We start from the raw sequence: 23,251 nt of genomic DNA, 5'->3' as shown, positions 1-23,251 counted from the left end.
CACCCAAAGACTATAAAAATGGGAAAATAACGAGCAATTGAAAAGTTGCTTAGAATTAGCCATTCTATAATGTTGCTAAAAGTTAATTTAAAGCTAAACCACCCTTTTAGCATGCTTGCTTCTGTTACTTTGTTTCAAGTCAGAACCAGCAGTGCTGAGAATATAAACAGACCAGCAGACTCTGATTTCAACAGCTGTGACATCTACAAACAACTATAAAAGTAAAAATGCCTCAGGAATATGTGGTGGAAAGGCACTAAGAATGATATTTTCTAACAAAAAACAAAAAAAGTTTTGGGGCGGAGTTGCCCTTTATTAAGAGGCAGAGGGTCTGTTTAGACTTAGAAGCAGAAGTTGAGGCGAGATAATAAGAAGGCAGCCATGTAGGTACAGCAGTGTGAGGTCACCATAGCAACACAACAAGCACTTTCCCAGAGCAAACCACGTGGTGGGCGGAGCTCGTAAAGTTTTGACGAAAGTTAAACTGGAAGACACGCCCTCTGCTGTAGGCTCCGCCCTCCATCTTCGGCAAGTTTATTTGCCGGGAGGAGAAGGATTTATTGTGCTACAATGAACTTTTTGCGGCGGGGGATCAGATCCGCGGCTTCCGCTGTCCAGAGCAGGAGCGGCTGCCAGTTGTACAGTAGCGGTGAGTGTGCGTGGGGAGCGCATGGGATGCTTGCGAGTCGCACGAGCATTGGAAGGGGCTGCTGAGCTTTGCAGTTTTGGCCACAGCCGCGCACCGTCAGACACAAGCTGAATTCAGACTTACACAGCCCATTGTGATATCAGTACGGGCCCCACCGGCTCCTGCTGCTGTAATTACTGAACTCGCCGCCCCTCGGTGCTTTCCATTCAGACATCTCCTGAGGTGACCGGGACACGTGCTGTGCTGCTCATTCCATTATCCAAGTGTAGGGGTTTTGTTTTGTATGACTTTGGGTGATAGGGTATAGCAAAGCCTGCGGCATTTAAATATTAAAACACTTTAAAAAGTAAGAGACTTTACACAAGAGCTTGCAATCTAGATTATTGTGTTGCCTTGGCTGCCAGTCAATGGCTGTGTTTTTTTAGTTGTTGCTTTAGGATCAGAGCAGTCAGTCGTCCAGATGTGTCTGTTAGGAAAATGGTGCCAGTTGTCTTTGGGAAGGGGCTGTGGGATAGTAGGGAGAGATGGTGTCTATAGTAACAGTGGATAATAGTCTCTGGGAAGGGAGGGTGACTGTGGGATAGCAGGTATAGTAGGGAGAGATGGTGCCTATAGTAACAGTGGATAATAGTCTCTGGGAAGGGAGTGTGACTGTGGGATAGCAGGTATAGTAGGGAGAGATGGTGTCTATAGTAACAGTGGGATAATAGTCTCTGGGAAGGGAGTGTGACTGTGGGATAGCAGGTATAGTAGGGAGAGATGGTGTCTATAGTAACAGTGGGATAATAGTCTCTGGGAAGGGAGTGTGACTGTGGGATAGCAGGTATAGTAGGGAGAGATGGTGTCTATAGTAACAGTGGATAATAGTCTCTGGGAAGGGAGTGTGACTGTGGGATAGCAGGTATAGTAGGGAGAGATGGTGCCTATAGTAACAGTGGGTAATAGTCTCTGGGAAGGGAGTGTGACTGTGGGATAGCAGGTATAGTAGGGAGAGATGGTGTCTATAGTAACAGTGGATAATAGTCTCTGGGAAGGGAGTGTGACTGTGGATAGCAGGTATAGTAGGGAGAGATGGTGTCTATAGTAACAGTGGGATAATAGTCCTCTGGGAAGGGAGTGTGACTGTGGGATAGGCAGGTATAGTAGGGAGAGATGGTGCCTATAGTAACAGTGGGTAATAGTCTCTGGGAAGGGAGTGTGACTGTGGGATAGCAGGTATAGTAGGGAGAGATGGTGTCTATAGTAACAGTGGATAATAGTCTCTGGGAAGGGAGTGTGACTGTGGATAGCAGGTTATAGTAGGGAGAGATGGTGCCTATAGTAACAGTGGATAATAGTGTCTGGGAAGGGAGTGTGACTGTGGATAGCAGGTATAGTAGGGAGAGATGGTGCTATAGTAACAGTGGATAATAGTCTCTGGGAAGGGAGTGTAACTGTGGGATAGCAGGTATAGTAGGGAGAGATGGTGTCTATAGTAACAGTGGGATAATAGTCTCTGGGAAGGGAGTGTGACTGTGGGATAGCAGGTATAGTAGGGAGAGATGATGTCTATAGTAACAGTGGATAATAGTCTCTGGGAAGGGAGTGTAACTGTGGGATAGCAGGTATAGTAGGGAGAGATGGTGTCTATAGTAACAGTGGATAATAGTCTCTGGGAAGGGAGTGTGACTGTGGATAGCAGGTATAGTAGGGAGAGATGGTGCCTATAGTAACAGTGGATAATAGTGTCTGGGAAGGGAGTGTGACTGTGGGATAGCAGGTATAGTAGGGAGAGATGGTGTCTATAGTAACAGTGGATAACAGTCTCTGGGAAGGGAGTGTGACTGTGGGATAGCAGATATAGTAGGGAGAGATGGTGCCTATAGTAACAGTGGATAATAGTCTCTGGGAAGGGAGTGTGACTGTGGGATAGCAGGTATAGTAGGGAGAGATGGTGCCTATAGTAACAGTGGATAATAGTCTCTGGGAAGGGAGTGTAACTGTGGGATAGCAGGTATAGTAGGGAGAGATGGTGCCTATAGTAACAGTGGATAATAGTCTCTGGGAAGGGTGTGTGACTGTGGGATAGCAGGTATAGTAGGGAGAGATGGTGTCTATAGTAACAGTGGATAATAGTCTCTGGGAAGGGAGTGTGACTGTGGATAGCAGGTATAGTAGGGAGAGATGGTGTCTATAGTAACAGTGGGATAATAGTCTCTGGGAAGGGAGTGTGACTGTGGGATAGTAGGTATAGTAGGGAGAGATGGTGTCTATAGAAGCAGCAGGGGACTGTGGGAAATGTTGAACAGTCTCATTTTGCCCCAGTCCTGCTGGAGTTAATGCAGAGCCAATCATTGCAGAGTGATGCAGTTCTGCTGGGTTGCTGGCAGTGGTATCCAGAGAAACCCTATCAGTTGTAGCAATTACCTCTCTGTGCATGAGGCATGTAATCCAGACACAATGCCAGTCATTCATGGGAACATCCCTGAGGCCCTTTAATAATTTTACTGCTAATTGGGAGCAGCTGATTGGGCACAGGCTTTCAATCCCCAGACTGAATGAAGTTTCACGTGTGTTCACTTGCAGAAGCCGGTTCCCTGTGTGAATGTGGGGCTACAGCAGAGTTTGAATGAAAGATATCCCGCCTGTATTTATTAATCTATAATCCTGATATACTCTGTGTATAGTTAGACTTTTCCTTCTCTGGTGCATCTGAGACTCCTGTCACTGTATGATCAGTAAATAATAACAGATCTGAGGTTAAAGGGGAAATATGTTGGCCCACTATAAATACATGTTAATTATAATAATAACTATCCTACTATCTTTAATTACTCACAAATCAGTCTACTTCCCAGTACTGGCAGACTAGCACTAATAGTTACTAAGTCCCCCCCCCACACACACACACACACACATATGAGAATAATTTAAGTCACCCCTAACCATGTGCATCTTATTTTTAAAGATTTCAACTCAAAGGGGTTGTTCACCTTCTAAACAATGTTTTCAGTTCAGTTGTTTTCAGATTTTCACATTTAGTTGATACATTTCTCAGCAGTATCTGTGGAATATTAGCAACTATTGTATCAATTCTAACAGCTGCCTGTAATGAAACCCAGGGATTCTGATCAGCAGGGACAAAGATAAGAAACGTATCAACTAAATGTATCAATTTAGAACAGTTTACAGGGTCGGCGACCCCCTCCCAGAGTTGCTTTAGGGTCTGGCCACACAAGCAGATTCGGGGACATTAGTCGCCCCAGCTCCTTGTAAGGTGACTTCGGAAAATGAAGCGCCGCGTGTGCATTGCCGCAGGCGATTTTTATTTTAGCCGACGGAGGGCAGGGGGAAGGCAGTTCGGGGAGATTGTCGCCCCGAAGAAGAGGAGATTTGTCGCTGGGGCAACTAATCTCCCCGAATCTGCCTTTGTGGCCTGACCCTTAGGGTAAGGGCACACAGGGAGATTTAGTCGCCTGGCGACTAATCGCCTCTTCTTCTGGGCGACAATCTCCCTGATCAGCCTTCCCCTACCTTCCCGCCGGCTATAATGAAAAATCGCCAGCGGTATGGCGGTGGTTTGTTTTCCAAAGTCGCCCGAAGTTTCCTCGTGAGAGGAAAATGAAGCTTCGCGAGTGCTATACTGCTGGTGATTTTTCATTATAGCCGGCGGGAAGGCAGATTGGGGAGATTGTCGTCAGAAGAAGAGGCGATTAGTCACCAGGCGACTAAATCTCCCCGAATCTCCGTGTGCCCTTACCCTAAAGCTAGCCACAGACGCAAAGATCCGATCGTACGAATCAACGTACGATCGGACTTTCCCATCTCCCGACCTACCACTAACCATAAAGATCAAAGTTTTACCATTCAGATCAAATAAAAAGTTGTAAGAACAGATCAGCCAATGTTCTGCCCCTGACAGCAATAGTACAATAGTTAAAGCCAGTGACAGTCTCCCACTAAAAAACGTACAATCGCCAATACCCCGCCAAAGTACCCCCTATTGTAAAATATAAGGATATTATAAGTTACTGAGGAGTTTCATGACCATATAAAAACACGAGGCCGAAGGCCGAGTGTTTTTATACAGGTCATGGAACGCCGAGGTAACTTCTAATATCCTTATATTTTGCAACTGGGGGTACTTTATTATAATACACAAATTTCAGTGAGTCATGTGACAGAAATGACATCAGAACTCACCATTTATAACTGATGACATCAGAACTCACCAATAAGGATATAATTTACAAGCTATTCATGGCTTTTGTGTATTATACCTGTATATCTGACGATTCAGCTCTATACGTGTGTGTTGAAATGAATGATCTTTCTTGGAAAGATCGTAATTGTAAAGTTTATGGCCATGTGGAGGGCAGAGTGAGGTTTATATGTAGATACAATGGCATCTGTCTGCCCAGTGGAGCTTACAGTCTAAAGCTCTGTCACACAGACTTTGTTTTTACTATGTATATATACTAGGGATGCACAGAATCCACTATTTTGGATTCGGCCGATCCCGCGAATCCTTCACGAAAGATTCGGCGAAACACCAAACCGAATTTGGGGTGGGAAGGGGAAACATTTTTTATTTCCTTGTTTTGTGACAAAAAGTCATGCGACTTCCCTCCCCGTCCCTAATTTGCATATGCAAATTAGGATTCGTTTCAGCCGGGCAGAAAGATTCGGCCGAATCCTGCTGAAAAAGGCTGAATCCCGAACCGAATCCTGGATTCGGTGCATCCCTAATGTGTACAGGCTTTACATTTAGGGTCAGATTTATCAAATGTGGAAGTGAATTTGAGGGAATTTTCTAAGTAAAAAAATTCGAAATTCAAAGTAAGTTTTTTGGATACTTCGACCATCGAATAGGATACTTCGAATTCGATTTGAAGTAAAATCGTTCGAATATTCGACCGTTCGATAATCAAAATACTGTCAAAAAACTTCGATTTCAATACTTCACCAAATTTAACCTGCCCAAGTGCTATGTTAGCCTATGGGGACCTTCTAGAGCATTTTTCTAAGTTTTTGGAAGTCAAAGTAAAATCATTCAATCGATCGCTGAAATACTTCGAAACGATTTTACTTCGACCGCAGGATACCCAAATTCGCTGAAAAAACTTCGACTTCGATAGTCGAAGTATTTCAATTCGATGGTTCGAATTTCGAAGTATTTTTAACTTCGAAATTCGACCCTTGATAAATCTGCCCGTAAATGTGCTTGGTTCTGTTCATGTGGATTTGTAAGCAGTGTGCAGATCTCCCTGTGTCTCAGGCAGAGTGGAAGAGTCTTTATATATGTGGCAGTGAGGAAAGCTGAGGCTCCTCCCCCTAGAAGTGAGTTTCTCGGAACTCCGGGGGCCGCTTCTCTTGTGTTGAATGAACAGAGTTGCTTAAAGGAGAAGGAAACCCCCAGGGCGCTAAACCCCTCCCCCCCTCCCCTGTGCTGCCCCTCCTCCCCCCAGGCCTACCTGTCCCCCTGGGCAAATGCCCCTAACTTTTTACTCACCCCTCTGCGCAGGTCCTGTCCACGGAGTACGCAGTCGCCATCTTCTCCCACGCGCGTCTTCTTCCTGCTCTGATCGGCGTTTTCTGGCGCATGCGCAGTAGGAACAGGTACCGGTACGGCTCTACTGCACATGCGCCGAATGTCACGAAGTTTTCCGATTTCACTTCGTGAGCAGGAAGAAGACGCGCGTGGGAGAAGATGGCGACTGCGTACTCCGTGGACAGGACCTGCGCAGAGGGGTCAGTAAAAGTTAGGGGCATTTGCCCAGGGGGACAGGTAGGCCAGGGGGGAGGAGGGAGGGGGGCAGCACAGGGGAGGGGGGGAGGGGTTTAGCGCCCTGGGGGTTTCCTTCTCCTTTAAAGTCTCCTTCCTGTGACCAGGGTGGCTTCTCTGTACAAAGCCTCTCATGTGGCTGAGAAATGCACTTGGTTATGTGCCGCCAGCCTTTTCCACGTCTATATTAGCCATTCTCTTCAGGCCTCCTCCTATTCACTCTTTATTCTGAAATCCACACACAAGCTTGGTCTCTAATTTTACCAATCCTATAAACCTAAGCAGTGTGCAGCCATTACTGAGACTTGTAGAATTTATTCCCAAACCACACAAAATAAAGATCAGCTGAAGAATGTTACCGTCTGCGTCGTACCAGGGCGAACAAGCCACTGAAAGGGGTTGTTTACCTTTAAATGAACTTTTAGTATAATGTAGAGAGTGATATTCTGAGACCATTTGCTATTGGTTTTCATTTTTTATTATTTAAGGTTTTTGTTATTTCGCTTTTTATTCAGCAGCTCTCCAGTTTGCAATATCAACCATAATCCGGTCCAAATTATTCAGAGGCCTGACTAGAAAGACGACCAATAAAAAGTAACAATAACAATACATTTGTAACCTTACAGAGCATTTTTTAGATGAGGTCTTAGCAAATAATACAAAATGCCATTTGAAAAGTTGTATGGAGTTAGCCATTCTATAACATACTAAAAGTTAATGTTAAAGGTGAACCAGCGCTTTAAGCCAACATCTGCCTGAGTCAGAGCCTAGTTAATAAGGCCACAGAACCACTCCTTTCCATGTCCAGCTGGAGGACGGCTGATAACATAGCTATCCCCCTGCAGTCATGGAGCTTTATCTGTCCACGGCTATTGGAGGATGCTGGGAGTTGTAGTTAAAGGAAAACTATGCCCCCAAATGAACACTTAAGCAACAGATAGTTTATATCATATTAAGTGGCTTATTAAAGAATTTTACCAAACTGGAATATATATTTAAGTAAATATTGCCCTTTTACATCTCTTGCATTGATGGTCCTTGTGCTGCCTCAGAGATCAGCTGACCAGAAATACTGCAGCTCTAACTGTAACAGGAAGAAGTGTTGAAGCAAAAGACACAACTCTGTCTGTTATGTGGCTCATGTGACATAACATGTATGGTTTGTTTGTGTGAATAGTACGATCCCAGGGGGCGGCCCTTATTTTTAAAATGGCGATTTTTTTTTTTTATTCAGGATTACCCAATGGCACATACTACTAGAAAAGTATATTATGAAAATGGTTTATTTACATGAAGCAGGGTTTTACATATGAGCTGTTTTATGCGATATCTTTTTATAGAGACCTACATTGTTGAGGGGGTATAGTTTTCCTTTAACAACAGTTTATGGGCTGGAATATCAAATATGAATATTAATATCCTTGTTGTAATGCAGTAGCACCTGTTTAATTTCTCACAAACAAGTCCTTGCATGCCTTCCATCCTGCCTGCCATTCAGGTCTGCCCAGCTACCGAAGGAGGGTTGTCATTCTGACATGCCATTGCTGCCTTCCCAAAAGCTCCTGTCTTCATCTCATCCCCATAGGCAATGTGACATTGGCCAGTAGAGTGAAAGTATGAGGTCTGTGTCATATTTCACGCCATATATACCCAAATGGTTGTAACGTTTCAGTGGATTAAAGGAGAACTAAACCCCCCGCGATGTTAAGTCCCCGTTGGCCCCCCTCCCTGCCTCCCCCCTGCACAATCTTACCCCAGAATTCTGCCCCTTCTTGAAATAGCTCTGCTGCGCTCACTCTGCGTGTGCGGTCACTATTTCAAGAGGGGGCAGAATTCTGGGGTAAGACTGTGCAGGGGGGAGGCAGGGAAGGGGCCAGTGGGGACTTAACATTGCAGGTGGTTTAGTTCTCCTTTAAAGTGGCTATTCACCCTTAAATTAAATGTTAATATGATGTAGAGAGGGATACTCTGAGACAATTTGCAGTTGGGTTTCATTTTTTATTATTTGTGGTTTTTGTTTGTTATTTAGCTTTTTATTCCGCAGCTCTCCAGTTTGCAATTTAAGCAGTCTGGTTGCTAGTGTCCTAATTACCATAGGAACCATACATTGATTAGAATAAGAGACTGGAATGAGACTGGAATATGAATAGGAGAGGCCTGAATAGAAAGACGAGTAATTAAAAGTACCAATAACAATACATTTGTAGCCTAATGGCAGAGAAACACACTGCAATTCAGGGAGATTAGTCGCCCAGCGACAAATCTCCTCTTCTTCGGGGCAACTAATTTCCCTGAACTGCCTCGTCTGCCTTCCCGTTGGCTAGAATGTAAATCACCGGCGGGGCGGCACTCGGAGCAATTTGTTTTCCTCTTGAGGCAACACCGTACGACTTCGGAAAACGAAGCTCTCCGAATGCCATCCCACCGACGATTTACATTCTAGCCGGCGGGAGGCAGTTCTTAGTCGCCCTGAAGAAGAGGAGATTTGGTGACTAATCCCCCCCGAATCTGAGCGTGTGCCCTGACCTTGACATTGTCTAATCACTGATTGGTTGGCATTGGCAGTTTTGGGTGTTATCACTTCTTGCTATGAATAAGTCTTATTTCTAATTAAATTTCGGGCATTTACAAAGCTGGGGTAAGGAAGGATTATGTACCATGGCGTCTTTGTCAGGGCAGTAACAACAGCGCGCTGCCCCACACCAGAAAAATATTCGGTGGACCTGGTGCTCATAGGGACTCCTGTGTGCAAACCACTAAGGCGCGAGCACTTCAATTTAAAGAAAAAGATAGCGTGCCCGAGCCTGAATTCCGGGTTCCTTTTATAGACCCGCTGATGATGTCACAAAAGGGGCAGGGCAAGCACACGCGCGGCTATAAAAGTGGAAGTCACAAGCCAGCAGTATAAGGTGGCAGGCAGTGAGAGCAGGAAGAAGAGCTGGACCCGGACCCACCAGCCACCTGCAAAGGGGGGTCCGAGGTCGCACATCACTAGTATAAACCCATATGCTAAATATAAGGATATTTGCATCCGTCTGCTCTAATCCTGCTGCCCAGCCAATTAACTCCTATTTTTTTCCCCTACGTTTTGCCTGAGGTGTTTAAAGGAACAGTAACATGCAAAAATTAAACTGCTTTAAAGGAATGACAATATAATGTAGTGTTTCCCTGCACTGATAAAACTGGTTTGTTTGTGGTGTGTTTATAATTCATATAAAGAAGCTGCTGTGTAGCCATGGGGGCAGCCATTCAAGCACAGGATACCCAGTAGAAAACAGATAAGTAGTACTATAGTTTATATAAACAAGCTGCTGTGTAGCCATGGGGGCAGCCATTCAAGCACAGGATGCCCAGTAGATAACAGGTAAGCTCTGAAGAATCACATTGTATACTACAGAGCTTTATCTGTTGAGTATCCTGTGCCTTTTCACCTTTGAATGACTGCCCCCATGGCTACACAGCAGCATGTTTATATAAACTATAGTAGTGAAGCAAATACACCATTTTACCAGTGCAGAGCAACAGGACATGATATTTTCATTACTTTAAAACACTTTCTTTTTTGTTGTTACTGTTCCTTTAAAGGTAGAACAGGAAGTGATCATTACAAAGATAACTGGGGAAAGAATAGGTAGAGGGCAGGACCCTAAGGGCTGGGACACACTGGGCGATTTGGGGAGATTTAGTCACCTGGCGACTAATCGCCGTGACTTTCCACGACCAATCTTCCCCGAATGCCTCCCCTCGCTCTGCGCCTGGCTAAAATGAAAAAATGACCTGCGCTAATCACGCGGCGATTCGTTTTCCGAAGCCGCCTGAAGTTTCCTCGTGAGGCAACTTCGGGCGACTTCGGAAAACGAATTGCCGTGTGTGATCAGCGCCGGCGACTTTTCATTTTACCCAGGCGCAGAGTGAGGGGAGGCATTCGGGAGAAAAGTCGCTGCGATTAGTCGCCAGGCGACTAAATCTCCCCAAATCGCCCAGTGTGTCCCAGCCCTAAATGTACCCTATGTACACATCAAACGTACAAATGACATAGCAATACTGATCTATACAAGAGGAGAAAGGGCCCAGCTCATTAGACTTTACAATATGAAGCAAGAGCTTTGTATTTGGGCATGTTGTCCTGCCCTCTTGCATGGCTGGCATTGTGCCTTATTTTGGCCGCCTTACATGCTGGCACTGTGCCCTGTTTCCTTCCTGCCCGTAGGAATGTTGGCCCCTCTGCTCGGGGATTACAATAGAGATCCCAGTGGTTACAAAACTGGGTTCCTTCATATCTAAATTTATGGAAACAATGCTCATTTTCTTTCTTGTTTCGCTTACGCCCACTGGGTGTATTTATGTGTTTATGTATGTTAATTGGTTTATGTTGACTCAACTGTATAATTTTCATTTCTATGTCCCTATTCTGTCTGTCTGTTTTGACGTTTGTGATATACATTCTCGTGACTGCATCTTAATAATAATATTCTGCTTGTTTTATTGTAAAACTTCAATAAAGTTTGAAATACAAACACAGGCGGGCACTGACTCTATCCATGCTCCGTTTTCTATTCTGTCCCAGCAGTGGCGGGAGGGTGTGAGCGCACACTCGTTGCCGTGAAGCCGGATGGGGTACAGAGGAGACTGGTGGGAGAAATCATCAAGCGCTTTGAGCAGCGTGGCTTCACACTAGTGGGACTAAAACTACTCCAGGTAGATATACTTTCTAATTAGGGATGTGCCAAATCCAGGATTCTTCGGGATTCGGCCGAATTCTTGTGCATGGCCGGACCGAATCCTAATTTACATATATAGGGGGCGGGAATGGGAATCACGTGACTTTTTGTAAAGGAAGTAAAAAAAAAAGTTTTTTCCCCACCTTTTCCTTTCCTTTTCCATTAGCAAATTAGGGTTCAGTATTCGGCCGAATCTTTCACGAACCATTCAGAGATTCAGTGAATCCCATATAGTGTATTCTGTGCATCCCTATTTATTATGGAGAACAAAATGAGCCATGTGGGTCAAAGCCTTTGGGCTATGCATAATGCCGTGCAATGTAATTGGAAATAAGATATCCCACTCAAAATATTATTTATATAGAACCTTACTTTAATTTCTACATACCAGTGGTACCTGCCATTTTGCCTCTGTTGGATGAGGCATTCTCCATAGAAACAGGTAGCACCAAAAGTTGTCAATCTTCATGCTTACCTTTGTTTGAGCTGCTAATAGGACAGCTTTTCATATATGTGTACATGGAGACAGAATTTCCGTGTATTAATCAGCTGTTGGGTGGAGTTCCCCTTTACAGGGCCGCTGCAATCCACCTTTTCCCAGCAGAGTTGTGATTACTACAGGTGAATACTTGTGCAGGCACAGGTTTATGGAATCTGTTACTACAGGTTATTAAAGGCACAGTAACATCAACAAATGAAAGTGTTTTAAAGTAATGAAAATACAATGTACTAAAAAATATACTAAATGTACTAATGATAATAAAAAATATAATGCCCTGCACTAGTACATCTTGTGTGTTTGTTTCAGAAACTCTACTATAGTTTATATAAACAAGCTGCTGTGTTGCCTTGGGGGCAGCCATTCAAGCACAGGATACACAGTAGATAACAGATAAGTACTACTATAGTTTATATAAACAAGCTGCTGTGTAGCCTTGGGGGCAGCCATTCAAGCACAGGATACACAGTAGATAACAGATAAGTACTACTATAGTTTATATAAACAAGCTGCTGTGTAGCCACAGAATTCTGCTGGAGCAGCACTATTAACTGATTCATTTTGAAAAAAATTTTTAATGTTTTTATTGGTACACTTGAGATTGCATTATGTTGGGCTTCTGACACTCACTGCTTTTGTATCTTTCCATTGTAGGCCTCGGAGGGAATACTAGCAGAACATTACCATGACCTGCGCAGAAAGCCTTTCTACCCGGCTCTTCTGCGATACATGGCCGCTGGACCCGTGGTAGCCATGGTAAGAAAAAATATTTATCCTAACACATACCTGTAGTATGCAGTTGACACTCTTAATGTAAGAGAGGAACTTAATCTGTCTGCCAATTTGTTGCTCTTGAACTACATTACCTTTAATATGCACCACTTCAATCTGGTGCTTAAAGGATAAGCAAAATTAGACTCGCTGGAAGCCTGTGAGCAAAATGGCTAAACCCTTCCCTGAACTAACTGTCAAATGGGAGAGTCCCTGCCCTTAGATTGTAAGAACCACTGGAGCAGGAACTGATGTGAATGGTGTATAATCTCCGTTGTATAGAAGTGCTAGAGCATAATAAAAACATTACATGGGTGATTCAACTTTTAGTTAGTTTTTAGCATGCTATTTGAATGACTAATTCTAAGCAACTTTTCAATTGGCCTTCATTTTTTCTTAACATTTTTGAATTATTTGCCTTCTCCTTCTGACTTTCTTCAGCTCTCAAATGTGGGTCACTGACCCCATATAAAAACAAATGCTCCGTAAGGCTACTAATTTGCTGTCATTGCTACTTTTTATTACTCATCTTTCTATTCAGGCCTCTCCTATTCATATTTCAGTCTCTCATTCATATCAAAGCATGGTTGCTAGGGTCATTTGGACCCTAGCCACAAGATCGCTGAAATTGCATACTAGAGAGCTGCCCAATAAAAAGCTAAACAACTCAAAAACCACAATTAATGAAAAATGAAAACCGATTGCAAATTGTCTCACAATAGCACTCTCTACATCATACTAAGGGGCCAATTCACTAACTTCGAGTAAAGGATTCGAAGGTAAAAAACTTTGAATTTTCGAGTGTTTTTTTGGGCTACTTCGACCTTCGACTACGACTTCGAATCGAAGGATTCTAAGTAAAAATCGTTCGACCATTCGATAGTCGAAGTACTGTCTCTTTAAAAAAAACTTCGACCCCCTAGTTCACCATGTAAAAGCTACCGAAGTCAATGTTAGCCTATGGGGAAGGTCCCCATAGGCTTGGCTAACTTTTTTTGATCGAAGGATATTCCTTCGATCGTTGGATTAAAATCCTTCGAATGGTTCGATTCGAAGGATTTTATCGTTCGATTCGAAGGATTTTATCGTTCGATTCGAAGGATTTTATCGTTCGATTCGAAGGATTTTATCGTTCGATTCGAAGGATTTTATCGTTCGATTCGAAGGATTTTATCGTTCGTTCGAAGGAATTATCCTTCGATCGCTCGATCGAACTATCTGCGCTAAATCCTTCGACTTCGATATTCGAAGTCGAAGGATTTCAATTCCTAGTCGAATATCGAGGGTTAATTAAGCCTCGATATTCGACCCATAGTGAATCGCCCCTAAGAGTTGATTTAAAGGTGAACAACTCCTTTTAAGAATGTGCACTGAAGAAAGAAATTTAGCTTGCTTAGGGGAGTTCTTATCCATTGTTTTTCCACCAGTAGTCAAAATAACCTATTGGAAGAGAAATGGGACACCTGATAATGAATTCCTCCTGACGCATTTAATGTGGGCCTATCATGTAATTAAGAACATTAGATGAAAGTGGTAATAAGCTCTGCTAAGGCATCAATAATTATATACGTAGGTTCAAAGGCGCATGGTTAAACCTCCTACATGTTTTGTAGCATCAAGAAGCTTCTAGTTGTGATTCGGCAACACAGATCACCGTGTTCATTGTACAGACAGAGGATGCCCAAAATATGAAAACAAATCCAAAAGATGATAAATGTTACAGATAGGGGTGTGACCAAGAGGATGAGCGCTACAGCAAGACTTGCAATGTTCCAACCTGTCCTGGTCCTGCTACAGGACACCTCAGCCATTACCAGTTTCATCCTGTGCGCCGTTTGGGAAGTCATTATGCCCACGGGCAATGTTCTGCTCGCTAGAATGAATAACAATATTTAAAAAAAAAAAAAAAATTAAAGGGGAGTTACACAAAAACATAACTTAAAGGGATCCTGTCATCGGAAAACATGTTTTTTTCAAAACGCATCAGTTAATAGTGCTACTCCAGCAGAATTCTGCACTCAAATCCATTTCTCAAAAGAGCAAACAGATTTTTTTTATATTCAATTTTGAAATCTGACATGGGGCTAGACATTTTGTCAATTTCCCAGCTGCCCCTGGTCATGTGACTTGTGCCTGCACTTTAGGAGAGAAATGCTTTCTGGCAGGCTGCTGTTTTTCCTTCTCAATGTAACTGAATGTGTCTCAGTGGGACATGGGTTTTTACTATTGAGTGTTGTTCTTAGATCTACCAGGCAGCTGTTATCTTGTGTTAGGGAGCTGCTATCTGGTTACCTTCCCATTGTTCTTTTGTTTGGCTGCTGGGGGGAAAAAAGGAGAGGGGGTGATATCACTCTAACTTGCAGTACAGCAGTAAAGAGTGATTGAAGTTTATCAGAGTACAAGTCACATGACTTGGGGCAGCTGGGAAATTGACAATATGTCTAGCCCCATGTCAGATTTCAAAATTGAATATAAAAAAATCTGTTTGCTCTTTTGAGAAATGGATTTCAGTGCAGAATTCTGCTGGAGCAGCACTATTAACTGATTCATTTTGGAAAAAATTTTTTTTCCCATGACAATATCCCATTAAGCTTTTTGAAAAGTAAACATAATTTCAAGCAACTTTGCAATATACATCAATTGAAAATTCTTCCCTGCCTGGATTTCAAATGATGCAGAAAGAGAAGAACTGTTAAACAGCTGGATTTCAGCATAGACAATGGCATTTATTCACATAGACAAATACAAGAGTCCTCTGCACTCAACCCATTATCAATATATTAAAGGACATTGAAACATTTTGTGCCTTAAGCTATTAAAAATGCCTTACCCTTTAAACAAAACAGGGATTGTTTGTCCATATATTGCAATATATTTAAGCTGGACAACTACATCAAAGTCATCCCATATCTGGCCAGTCCTATGCTCAATTTTCATCTGATTCATTAAGAATTCCATTGCGTCATTATATATTTTACAAAGGGACTAAGTTTTAGTCATTTATTCATACTGTTTGAAGAAACAGGTAACTGTGATGAGTATAGTAGGGGTTCTTGTGTTATGTGAGCCTCTTTATCAAATTTTGGTTTGGAAGCCGGAGTTCCCCTTTAACTTTTTTTTTTTTTTTTACTGTTCGAAAGAAATGAAAGTGGGAGGAATGATTTCTGCACCCTCACCCACAATACATTGTGGTTGAGCACATGTAGAAAGAATTGCCACGAGCCTTTGCCTCTAACCTGATGTTTCAGGGGAAAAGGTTAGGGGGTTTGAGCTCTTTTCTTTATAGTCAAAAATATGGTTGACTCAGTACCTTGTTTTTTTTTTAATAAAAAAATATTTACAGTCAAATAAAAAGCTTTTTTATAATAGATCTAGGAGTGATCTGAAGAGCAGCTCATTGTGTGCCCCCAAAAACTCGATGCAGTTGTCGTTTCCTGCTGTGTACAGCCATATTGGGACACAGGCCTTTCCCTTGGGTGTCTCCACTCTTAAAGGAACAGTAACACCAAAGATTGAATGTTTTAAAGGAATGATTATATAATGTATTGTTCAAGCACAGGATACACAGTAGATAACAGATAAGTACTACTATAGTTTATATAAACAAGCTGCTGTGTAGCCATGGGGGCAGCCATTCAAGCACAGGATACACAGTAGATAACAGATAAGTACTACTATAGTTTTTATAAACAAGCTGCTGTGTAGCCATGGGGGCAGCCATTCAAGCACAGGATACACAGTAGATAACAGATAAGTACTACTATAGTTTATATAAACAAGCTGCTGTGTAGCCATGGGGGCAGCCATTCAAGCACAGGATACACAGTAGATAACAGATAAGTACTACTATAGTTTATATAAACAAGCTGCTGTGTAGCCATGGGGCAGCCATTCAAGCACAGGATACACAGTAGATAACAGATAAGTACTACTATAGTTTATATAAACAAGCTGCTGTGTAGCCATGGGGGCAGCCATTCAAGCTGGAAAAAGGAGACAAGGCTCAGGATACACAGCATACACAGCTGATAACAGATAAGCCCTGTAGTATACAATATGATTCTACCCACTACTACTATTTATCTTGTGCTTGAATGGCTGCCCCCATGGCTAAACAGCAGCTTTTATATAAACATAATATAATATTCTTTCTATTATTCTAAACCAAACACCCTAGTTTTACCAGTGCAGGGCAACACTACATTATTTAATCATCACTTAAAAACACGTTCATTTTTTGATGTTTCTGTTCCTTTAATTAGTGTAATTAGTCTTTTGGGTAATCTTAAGTAACTGGCTGGTGGGGGTGTGATCTTGCATTGTTCCTTTTTGCAGGTCTGGGAGGGACACAACGTGGTACAGACCTCTCGTGCGATGGTCGGAGATACTGACTCTTCCCAGGCCAAACCCGGCACTATCCGTGGGGACCTCAGTGTACATATAAGCAGGTGGGTTCTCCTAAAGTTCTTTGTACCACACTCAGTTATGTCTCCTTCTGACTCTTCTCTCTCTGCCCCTCAGGAACGTGATTCATGCCAGTGACTCTGTGGAAGGGGCCGAGCGGGAGATCAGCCTGTGGTTTCACAGTGGGGAGCTGATCAGCTGGGAGACCTCTGACCAAAGTCACTTGTTCCAGGGTTGATGCTGCTGTGAGTCCCCCCACCAGTGCAAAGAATCCTGCTGGGGGGGGGGGGGGGGCAAGCCTTTTGTAACTTCAATATAGGAAGGAGTGTTATTAACCTATTTTTTGTACCTACGTTTACTAATGAATCCAGTCCCGTGCCAAGAATCTACTCTCAGGATTAAGAACTTTATTTAATAGTTTAACAACGGTGCTACCACGGAGCATGTAAAGGAATCACCCCCTGCTGTATACTTACTTCAGACGACTGGCTGCTTCCCGTCCTATCCACCAGACAATATTGTATTGCACACTTAATGTTTCTTTTTGATCCAATGCCAGCTCTTCATTTAGGCATAATAAAGTGATGTTTGTACTGAAGGCACCCCATGGATTGTTACAAACTCCCAGCCAACTGTGCAGCTTATGCTGATGGAAATGTTTGTCTATATTGCAGGTGCTTTGCTAAATGAGTTATACCGTATATACTCGAGTATAAGCCGTCCCGAGTATAAGCCGAGGTACCTAATTTTACCTCCAAAAACTGGGAAAGCTTATTGACTCGAGTATAAGCCGAGGGTGAGAAATGCAGCAGCTTCTGGTAAGTTTCAATCTCGTTTTTGGATGACTATTCTTAGGCGCCGGCGACTATTCTTAGGCGCCGGCGACCGTTTTTGCGCTTGACCCGAGTAGAAGCCGAGGTAGAGTTTTTCAGCATATTTTGGGGGCTGAAAAACTCGGCTTATACTCAAGTATATGGTATATCTTGTATGGTGCCTTATAGCAGCCATATCCAAACTCCGGCCCGTGGGCCAGTTGCGGTCCATTTTAAATTTTAGACTGGCCTGCAGCCTTAAACAAGGATTTGCTCATTCAAGGGCAGGCCTGGATAACAATTGGCACCCAACTGCCAGAGGCTGTGCTGTGGATTAGGTGCTAGTTCTCACCAGAGGCTGCCACGGAGCTGAGCGCAACAGAATCATACTTATGGAATGCGAATTAGGCTGCTAGTGCCTCTGCCTGGCTGTAATCACCTGCAATTTAAAAGCGCAGCCACAGGAAGCGGGGACGCCGCTACAGTAGTACTGTATTTCAGTAAAAAAGTTGAGAGGTTAAAAGGTTAATAAGGTAAATAAATGAACATTAAATACTGTGTATTCTGTGGATATAATGTTCTAAAGAAGGCACAAGCAATTCATCATCTCCCAAACAGCATATTCCCAGGATGTTCCCTTGGCACAGATCTAGCCACTCCTCAGACTGTCACACACTCCCCCCATGTATTGTTTACCCACTGACTCCCGTAATTCACACCCATAAACCCTCCGGGACTGATCTCGATAAATCAGCAGGACTATATTTCTTCTGTGGACGCTGCACAACTGAAAATCTCATTTAATTTCCTACAGATCAGGAAAGAATGGAGTCACAGCCGTATTAGTGGTTGGCCCCGCACACATTTTCACCAATTCTGGCCCTCGTTGCAAAAAGTTTGGACACCCCTGCCTTATAGGGTTATTTTATATCAGACACGTTTAATTTTGCAACTGTTGCTGGGAGCTCGTGGGATTTGCAGTCAACGCAGTCGGTAACACTCTGTCTGTTCCTTCCTCTTAATGTAAAAATAGCCGTGTGCCAACGTCCTGTTTATATGATCAGCCCCAAGGACATAGCGTTGCATTTTGTATCTCTTGACTCGCGTCCTTCCATGAGAGTATTCCCTGTTCTTTCACGCACTCTGACCTTATGTCTCAATGTCCATCTGCTGAGGGAGTAGAACATTATCATATTATGTATACGCATTGACATTCTGTAAGACGACTTTTCTAAAGAGCAGGTCCTTGGGTTTCTTCGGTCAATGAGCCCCATTGTTGCAAACACGTACACTTGTGATCTCTGAGTTTTCTACAAGCACCTTGTATGACTTGTGGTGGTCGATGCCAAACAAAATGCCTTTTAGGGGAGAATGTCTGATTTCTTCTTGGGGGTCCAGCGTGAGTGTCAGATAGGGATGAGGATGACTTCGCTGTATCTGTCACATTGTTATAAGCCAAAGGGCAAATAACGTACCAGAAAATGGGGCTTTCAGCCAAGGTGCCCCATCTAGAGTGGGTGAAGTGCATTTGTGTGCAGAAACACATGAACTTTCTTCCCCCTTCTACTTGAGGGCCATGCCTGAAGAACTTCCTTAATTAGGATGGATCAAAATTAGTCCTAAAGGACCAGTTCAGCATGCTTTAAAGAGATATATAGTAGAGTAACACTTGGCCTTCTGCCCACTCTTATATTGGTAATGTCCGGAAGCGGGAAATAAAGTCTAAAAAAGAATAAGGCTAGAAATGCTGTATTTTGTATACTAAACATGAACTTACTGCACCACAAGCCTAATCAAACAAATGATTTATGATTTCAAAGTTGGCCACAGGGGGTCACCATCTTGTAACTTTGTTATACATCTTTGCAAGACCAAGACTGTGCACATGCTCAGTGTGGTCTGGGCTGCTTAGGGATCGTCATAGAGTATCAAAACAGCACAAGTCAAATAAAATCTGCCAGAAGCTGATACAGCAAAGACTGATTAATAATCAGAATATACAGACTGCACCGGGTCCTGTGTTGTCATGTAATCTAATGTGGATTTTATAGTTTTTGTATTGTTTTATACAAACTTTCTCCAACTCTGCAGAACCAGTGGCGGGCGGCAAAATAATCCTCCAAATAGAATCCCTGTTTATATGTCGCTACATGTTCTTTCTCCCTGCAGCTGGAGTTGGAAACAATAAACGGGATGTAAAGGCAAAAATAAAATCCAATACAAATCTCTACACAGTCGCCGACTGCTCTACACGGAAACAAACAAAGCTGCTTGAGTTCTGCATGTCTGGGAAGTAAGGCGGGGGCTCCCCCTGCTGTTCATAAGTATGATTGTTTCCCTGCAGAGCAGTTAGGGATCATCTGACAATTCCTATCCACAGCAGTAAATGAAGGGAGAATTTCACTGCATACAGATAGGATTCTTATAAAAACTATACTCATTTTTTAATTAAAGTATATTGGAGATTTTTCTTTTTCATTAAAGAAAGTAAAAATGGGATTTTATTTTTTGCCTTTACATGCCCTTTAAGTCTGTGTAGAGTGTTAAGTATTGAGGCAACGCTCACCTCATACTGCGAATGCAGGAACAAGAAGTCAGTGGTGGTAGGACACATCAGGTAAGTGGAGAGAAGTTATATACAATATGGCATAAGGCTGTGGCAGGTGATATAGTAGCTTTGTACCAGAAGAAGAATTAACCCTTTCCCTACCTCTTACTAAATACAAAGTCCTTCAGAGGTTAATGAGAAGCATGAAAATATAGACTCTGGTACGTTCATGTTGGTGCCATAACTTCCACATAAAGGAGTAAAATAACCTGGCTTTAGTATTCAGCTGGCCAATTCCTAATTACAGTAAAAGAACCCTGACAGACTTGATTCCTAAGGGTGGCCATACACTGCAAGATCCACTTGTTTGGCAAGGTCGCTAAATGAGCAAATCTTTCACCCGACAAAGCCAGCTTGGGTGGGCGATATTGTGCAAATAAGATAGTTTGTCCCTAGGGTATACAATCAAATTACAATGAAGGGGATACGGAAAGTCTGTGTGATGACCACATAGATGAGCCAATGTGTTCCTAGATCTGACAGAAAAATCAATATTGATTGGGAAGGCCTGTCAGACGACCCCAAACACGGGCAAATAAGCTTCCGAATTTCTCCAGGCGCTGAGCCCTGTGCTTGAAGGGCAAGTCAACCCCAAAATTAAAAAAGCCTAATAAAAGAAAACATAATTCTAAGTAGGAATGCGCCGAATCCAGGATTCAGCAGGATTCGGCCGAATCATTCTGCCCAACCGAATCTGAATCCTAACTTGCATATGCAAATGAGGGGCGGGAGGGAAATTGTGTGACTTTTTGTTAGAAAACAAGGAAGTAAAAATGCTTTCTGCTTCCCACCCCTAATTTGCATATGCAAATTCAGAATTCGGTATAAAGAATTGCTATTGAAAGCAGCAGTTGCTTAACTCCTGGTTGTTTTTAAAGGAGAAGTAAAGCCCAGCTAAAGAAGTAGGCTAGAATAGAAATGTCACAATATAAGGCTGATTAGTAATTAATACACATAATTACTACATGGCAGTACAGAAAACAGTGCAATTAACATCAGAATTTAATAATCAGCAAACCTGTAGCATCAGCTTATATTACAGGGGAAGCTCATTTTCTGCTGGATAATTAGAGACGAGCCCTAAGCTTAGCTTCTCAACAGCCAATCAGAGCCCACTGAGAATGTGAGTGTCACAGACACTTTCCAAGATGGTGACCCCCTGTGACAAGTTTGAAGTCCTGGATCATTGCTGCTATTGACAAGCTGAAACTTTAGGCTGGTGCAAGAAGTTCAGTTTATAAAATATGGCATTATTAGCCCTATTTGTTTTTAGGGTTTACTTCTCCTTTAAACAATACTGCAAAAGTATTAGTTCCCCAGCAAAGACTGGTCTGTGAATCAGCTGCATTGCCTTACATTGTTTCAACAGTCTGAGACAGAGAATAGAAATGGACAGACACTTCTTTCAATAGCAATAAACTCAGCTTATAAGCTATGTGGTGTTTGTATGTAATTGTATTTTTTATCGTAACAGATATGTTCACACCTCGATGAGGGGGACAGCAACAGAGTTCTTCGGCCGGCCCTCTTGCAGAACCACGGACCAACCAGTCCTGTATGCGACCGATGACCCAATAGAGCGTGACAGAAAGGCGTTGTGCGACTGTAGCTAACGAGAAACAGCTCCCTAGTAAGCACACCACACTGTACCGTGAATAATGTATCAGTCAGCTTGCCCGTCATGCACATACAGCCTTAAAACTGCCCACCAAGGAGTGAGCGCGGGGCTGGTATGTTACTGGCTTCCCGCTGACACACCTGGACGGTGCTGTGTGGACGGTGTGACAAGCCCCACAAATACCCTGACCACTGAAGGGGACTGAGTACCCCTCGCTCCGAGGGATTCCCTGGCTGGGTTTGACAATAAGAGGTGTGGAGACTAAGGGTGGCTTGCGATAGGACGGAGCTGCTCAGACGCTATGAAGGACAGCACACGTCTTCGGCTTGGGGCCGCGGACTGAACCCCGACTTCTCGGAGGTACGAGCAATCACGGCTACTACAGTGACACAGATGGTTGGCCCGCTGCCTGCCTTAAGGGGCGAAATCGTTAGGGTATATGTGCGATCCCTCTCATCGGGTAAGTGGTTTACTTGTCTTCAGTTGCGCCTCTCACATACTGGCTGTGCACAAACTCACGTAGGGATGCAGCACTTAGTGGAGAATTGTTTATTTTTCAGGCGCTAGCTTTGATACTCACAATGCTGGCCACTCCTGGGTTCCTGGGCACAAAGCACTAAGATGATCCACTGACACATTACCTGATACACTATGTCCAGCGCACTGACACATTGTACTGTCTTATACTTAACTCTATGATGTCACATCCTGATTGCTGGCGCCATTTTAGGGTTCAAAAGGGTTTGTTGTGTTTGGGGTTTCACTTCCTGATGACGGCTCGAGTTTAGGAGCCGAAACGTCGTAATAAAGCCTACTATTTTTGTTTTTCACTCAAAAGACCTGTGTGTGCGGTTCTTTTTGCGTATGGATTACTGTTTATAACCAGCACCCAGGCATTAACATATAGTGATTGGTGCACCAGCTTTGAACTATATATATATATATATATATATATATATATATATATATATATATATATATACATAACTTAAAGGGATACTGTCATGGGGAAAAAATTTTTTTTCCAAATGAATCAGTTAATAGTGCTGCTCCAGCAGAATTCTGCATATTGTCAATTTCCCAGCTACCCCAAGTCATGTGACTTGTGCTCTGATAAACTTCAATACTCTTTACTGCTGTACTGCAAGTTGGAGTGATATCACCCCCCTCCCTCCCCCCCCCAGCAGCCAAACAAAAGAACAATGGGAAGGTAACCAGATAGCAGCTCCCTAACACAAGATAACAGCTGCCTGGTAGATCTAAGAACAGCACTCAATAGTAAAATCCAGGTCCCACTGAGACACATTCAGTTACATTGAGAAGGAAAAACAGCAGCCTGCCAGAAAGCATTTCTCTCCTAAAGTGCAGGCACAAGTCACATGACCAGGGGCAGCTGGGAAATTGA

At 43.1% G+C, this 23,251-nt stretch overlaps 1 protein-coding gene across 2 annotated transcripts; it reads left to right on the top strand.

Annotated features, from left to right (window-relative positions):
- The first annotated feature begins 483 nt into the window (after positions 1–483).
- nme4.S (NME/NM23 nucleoside diphosphate kinase 4 S homeolog) lies at positions 484–17,410 on the top strand. 2 transcript variants are annotated; one of them, XM_018237572.2, is made up of 5 exons: positions 484–649; positions 10,981–11,111; positions 12,288–12,389; positions 16,740–16,852; positions 16,926–17,406. In XM_018237572.2, exons 1-5 carry the CDS (start codon positions 571–573, stop codon positions 17,044–17,046), a joined length of 546 nt encoding a protein of 181 aa, XP_018093061.1. In that variant the 5' UTR covers positions 484–570; the 3' UTR covers positions 17,047–17,406.
- Positions 17,411–23,251: the final 5,841 nt, after the last annotated feature.

The sequence above is a fragment of the Xenopus laevis genome, chromosome 9_10S (assembly GCF_017654675.1).
Source record: "Xenopus laevis strain J_2021 chromosome 9_10S, Xenopus_laevis_v10.1, whole genome shotgun sequence".
Taxonomy (NCBI): domain Eukaryota; kingdom Metazoa; phylum Chordata; class Amphibia; order Anura; family Pipidae; genus Xenopus; species Xenopus laevis.
Note: the sequence above shows the minus strand (reverse complement) of the source record. Positions and strands in the feature narration are given on the sequence as shown.

Bases quoted from the DNA above. Each gene is read 5' to 3' on its own strand.
- nme4.S (XM_018237572.2), top strand. From the start codon at position 571: ATGAACTTTTTGCGGCGGGGGATCAGATCCGCGGCTTCCGCTGTCCAG. The intron at 650-10,980 runs GTGAGTGTGCGT...ATTCTGTCCCAG, and splicing joins CTGCCAGTTGTACAGTAGCG to CAGTGGCGGGAGGGTGTGAG. The intron at 12,390-16,739 runs GTAAGAAAAAAT...TCCTTTTTGCAG, and splicing joins CTGGACCCGTGGTAGCCATG to GTCTGGGAGGGACACAACGT.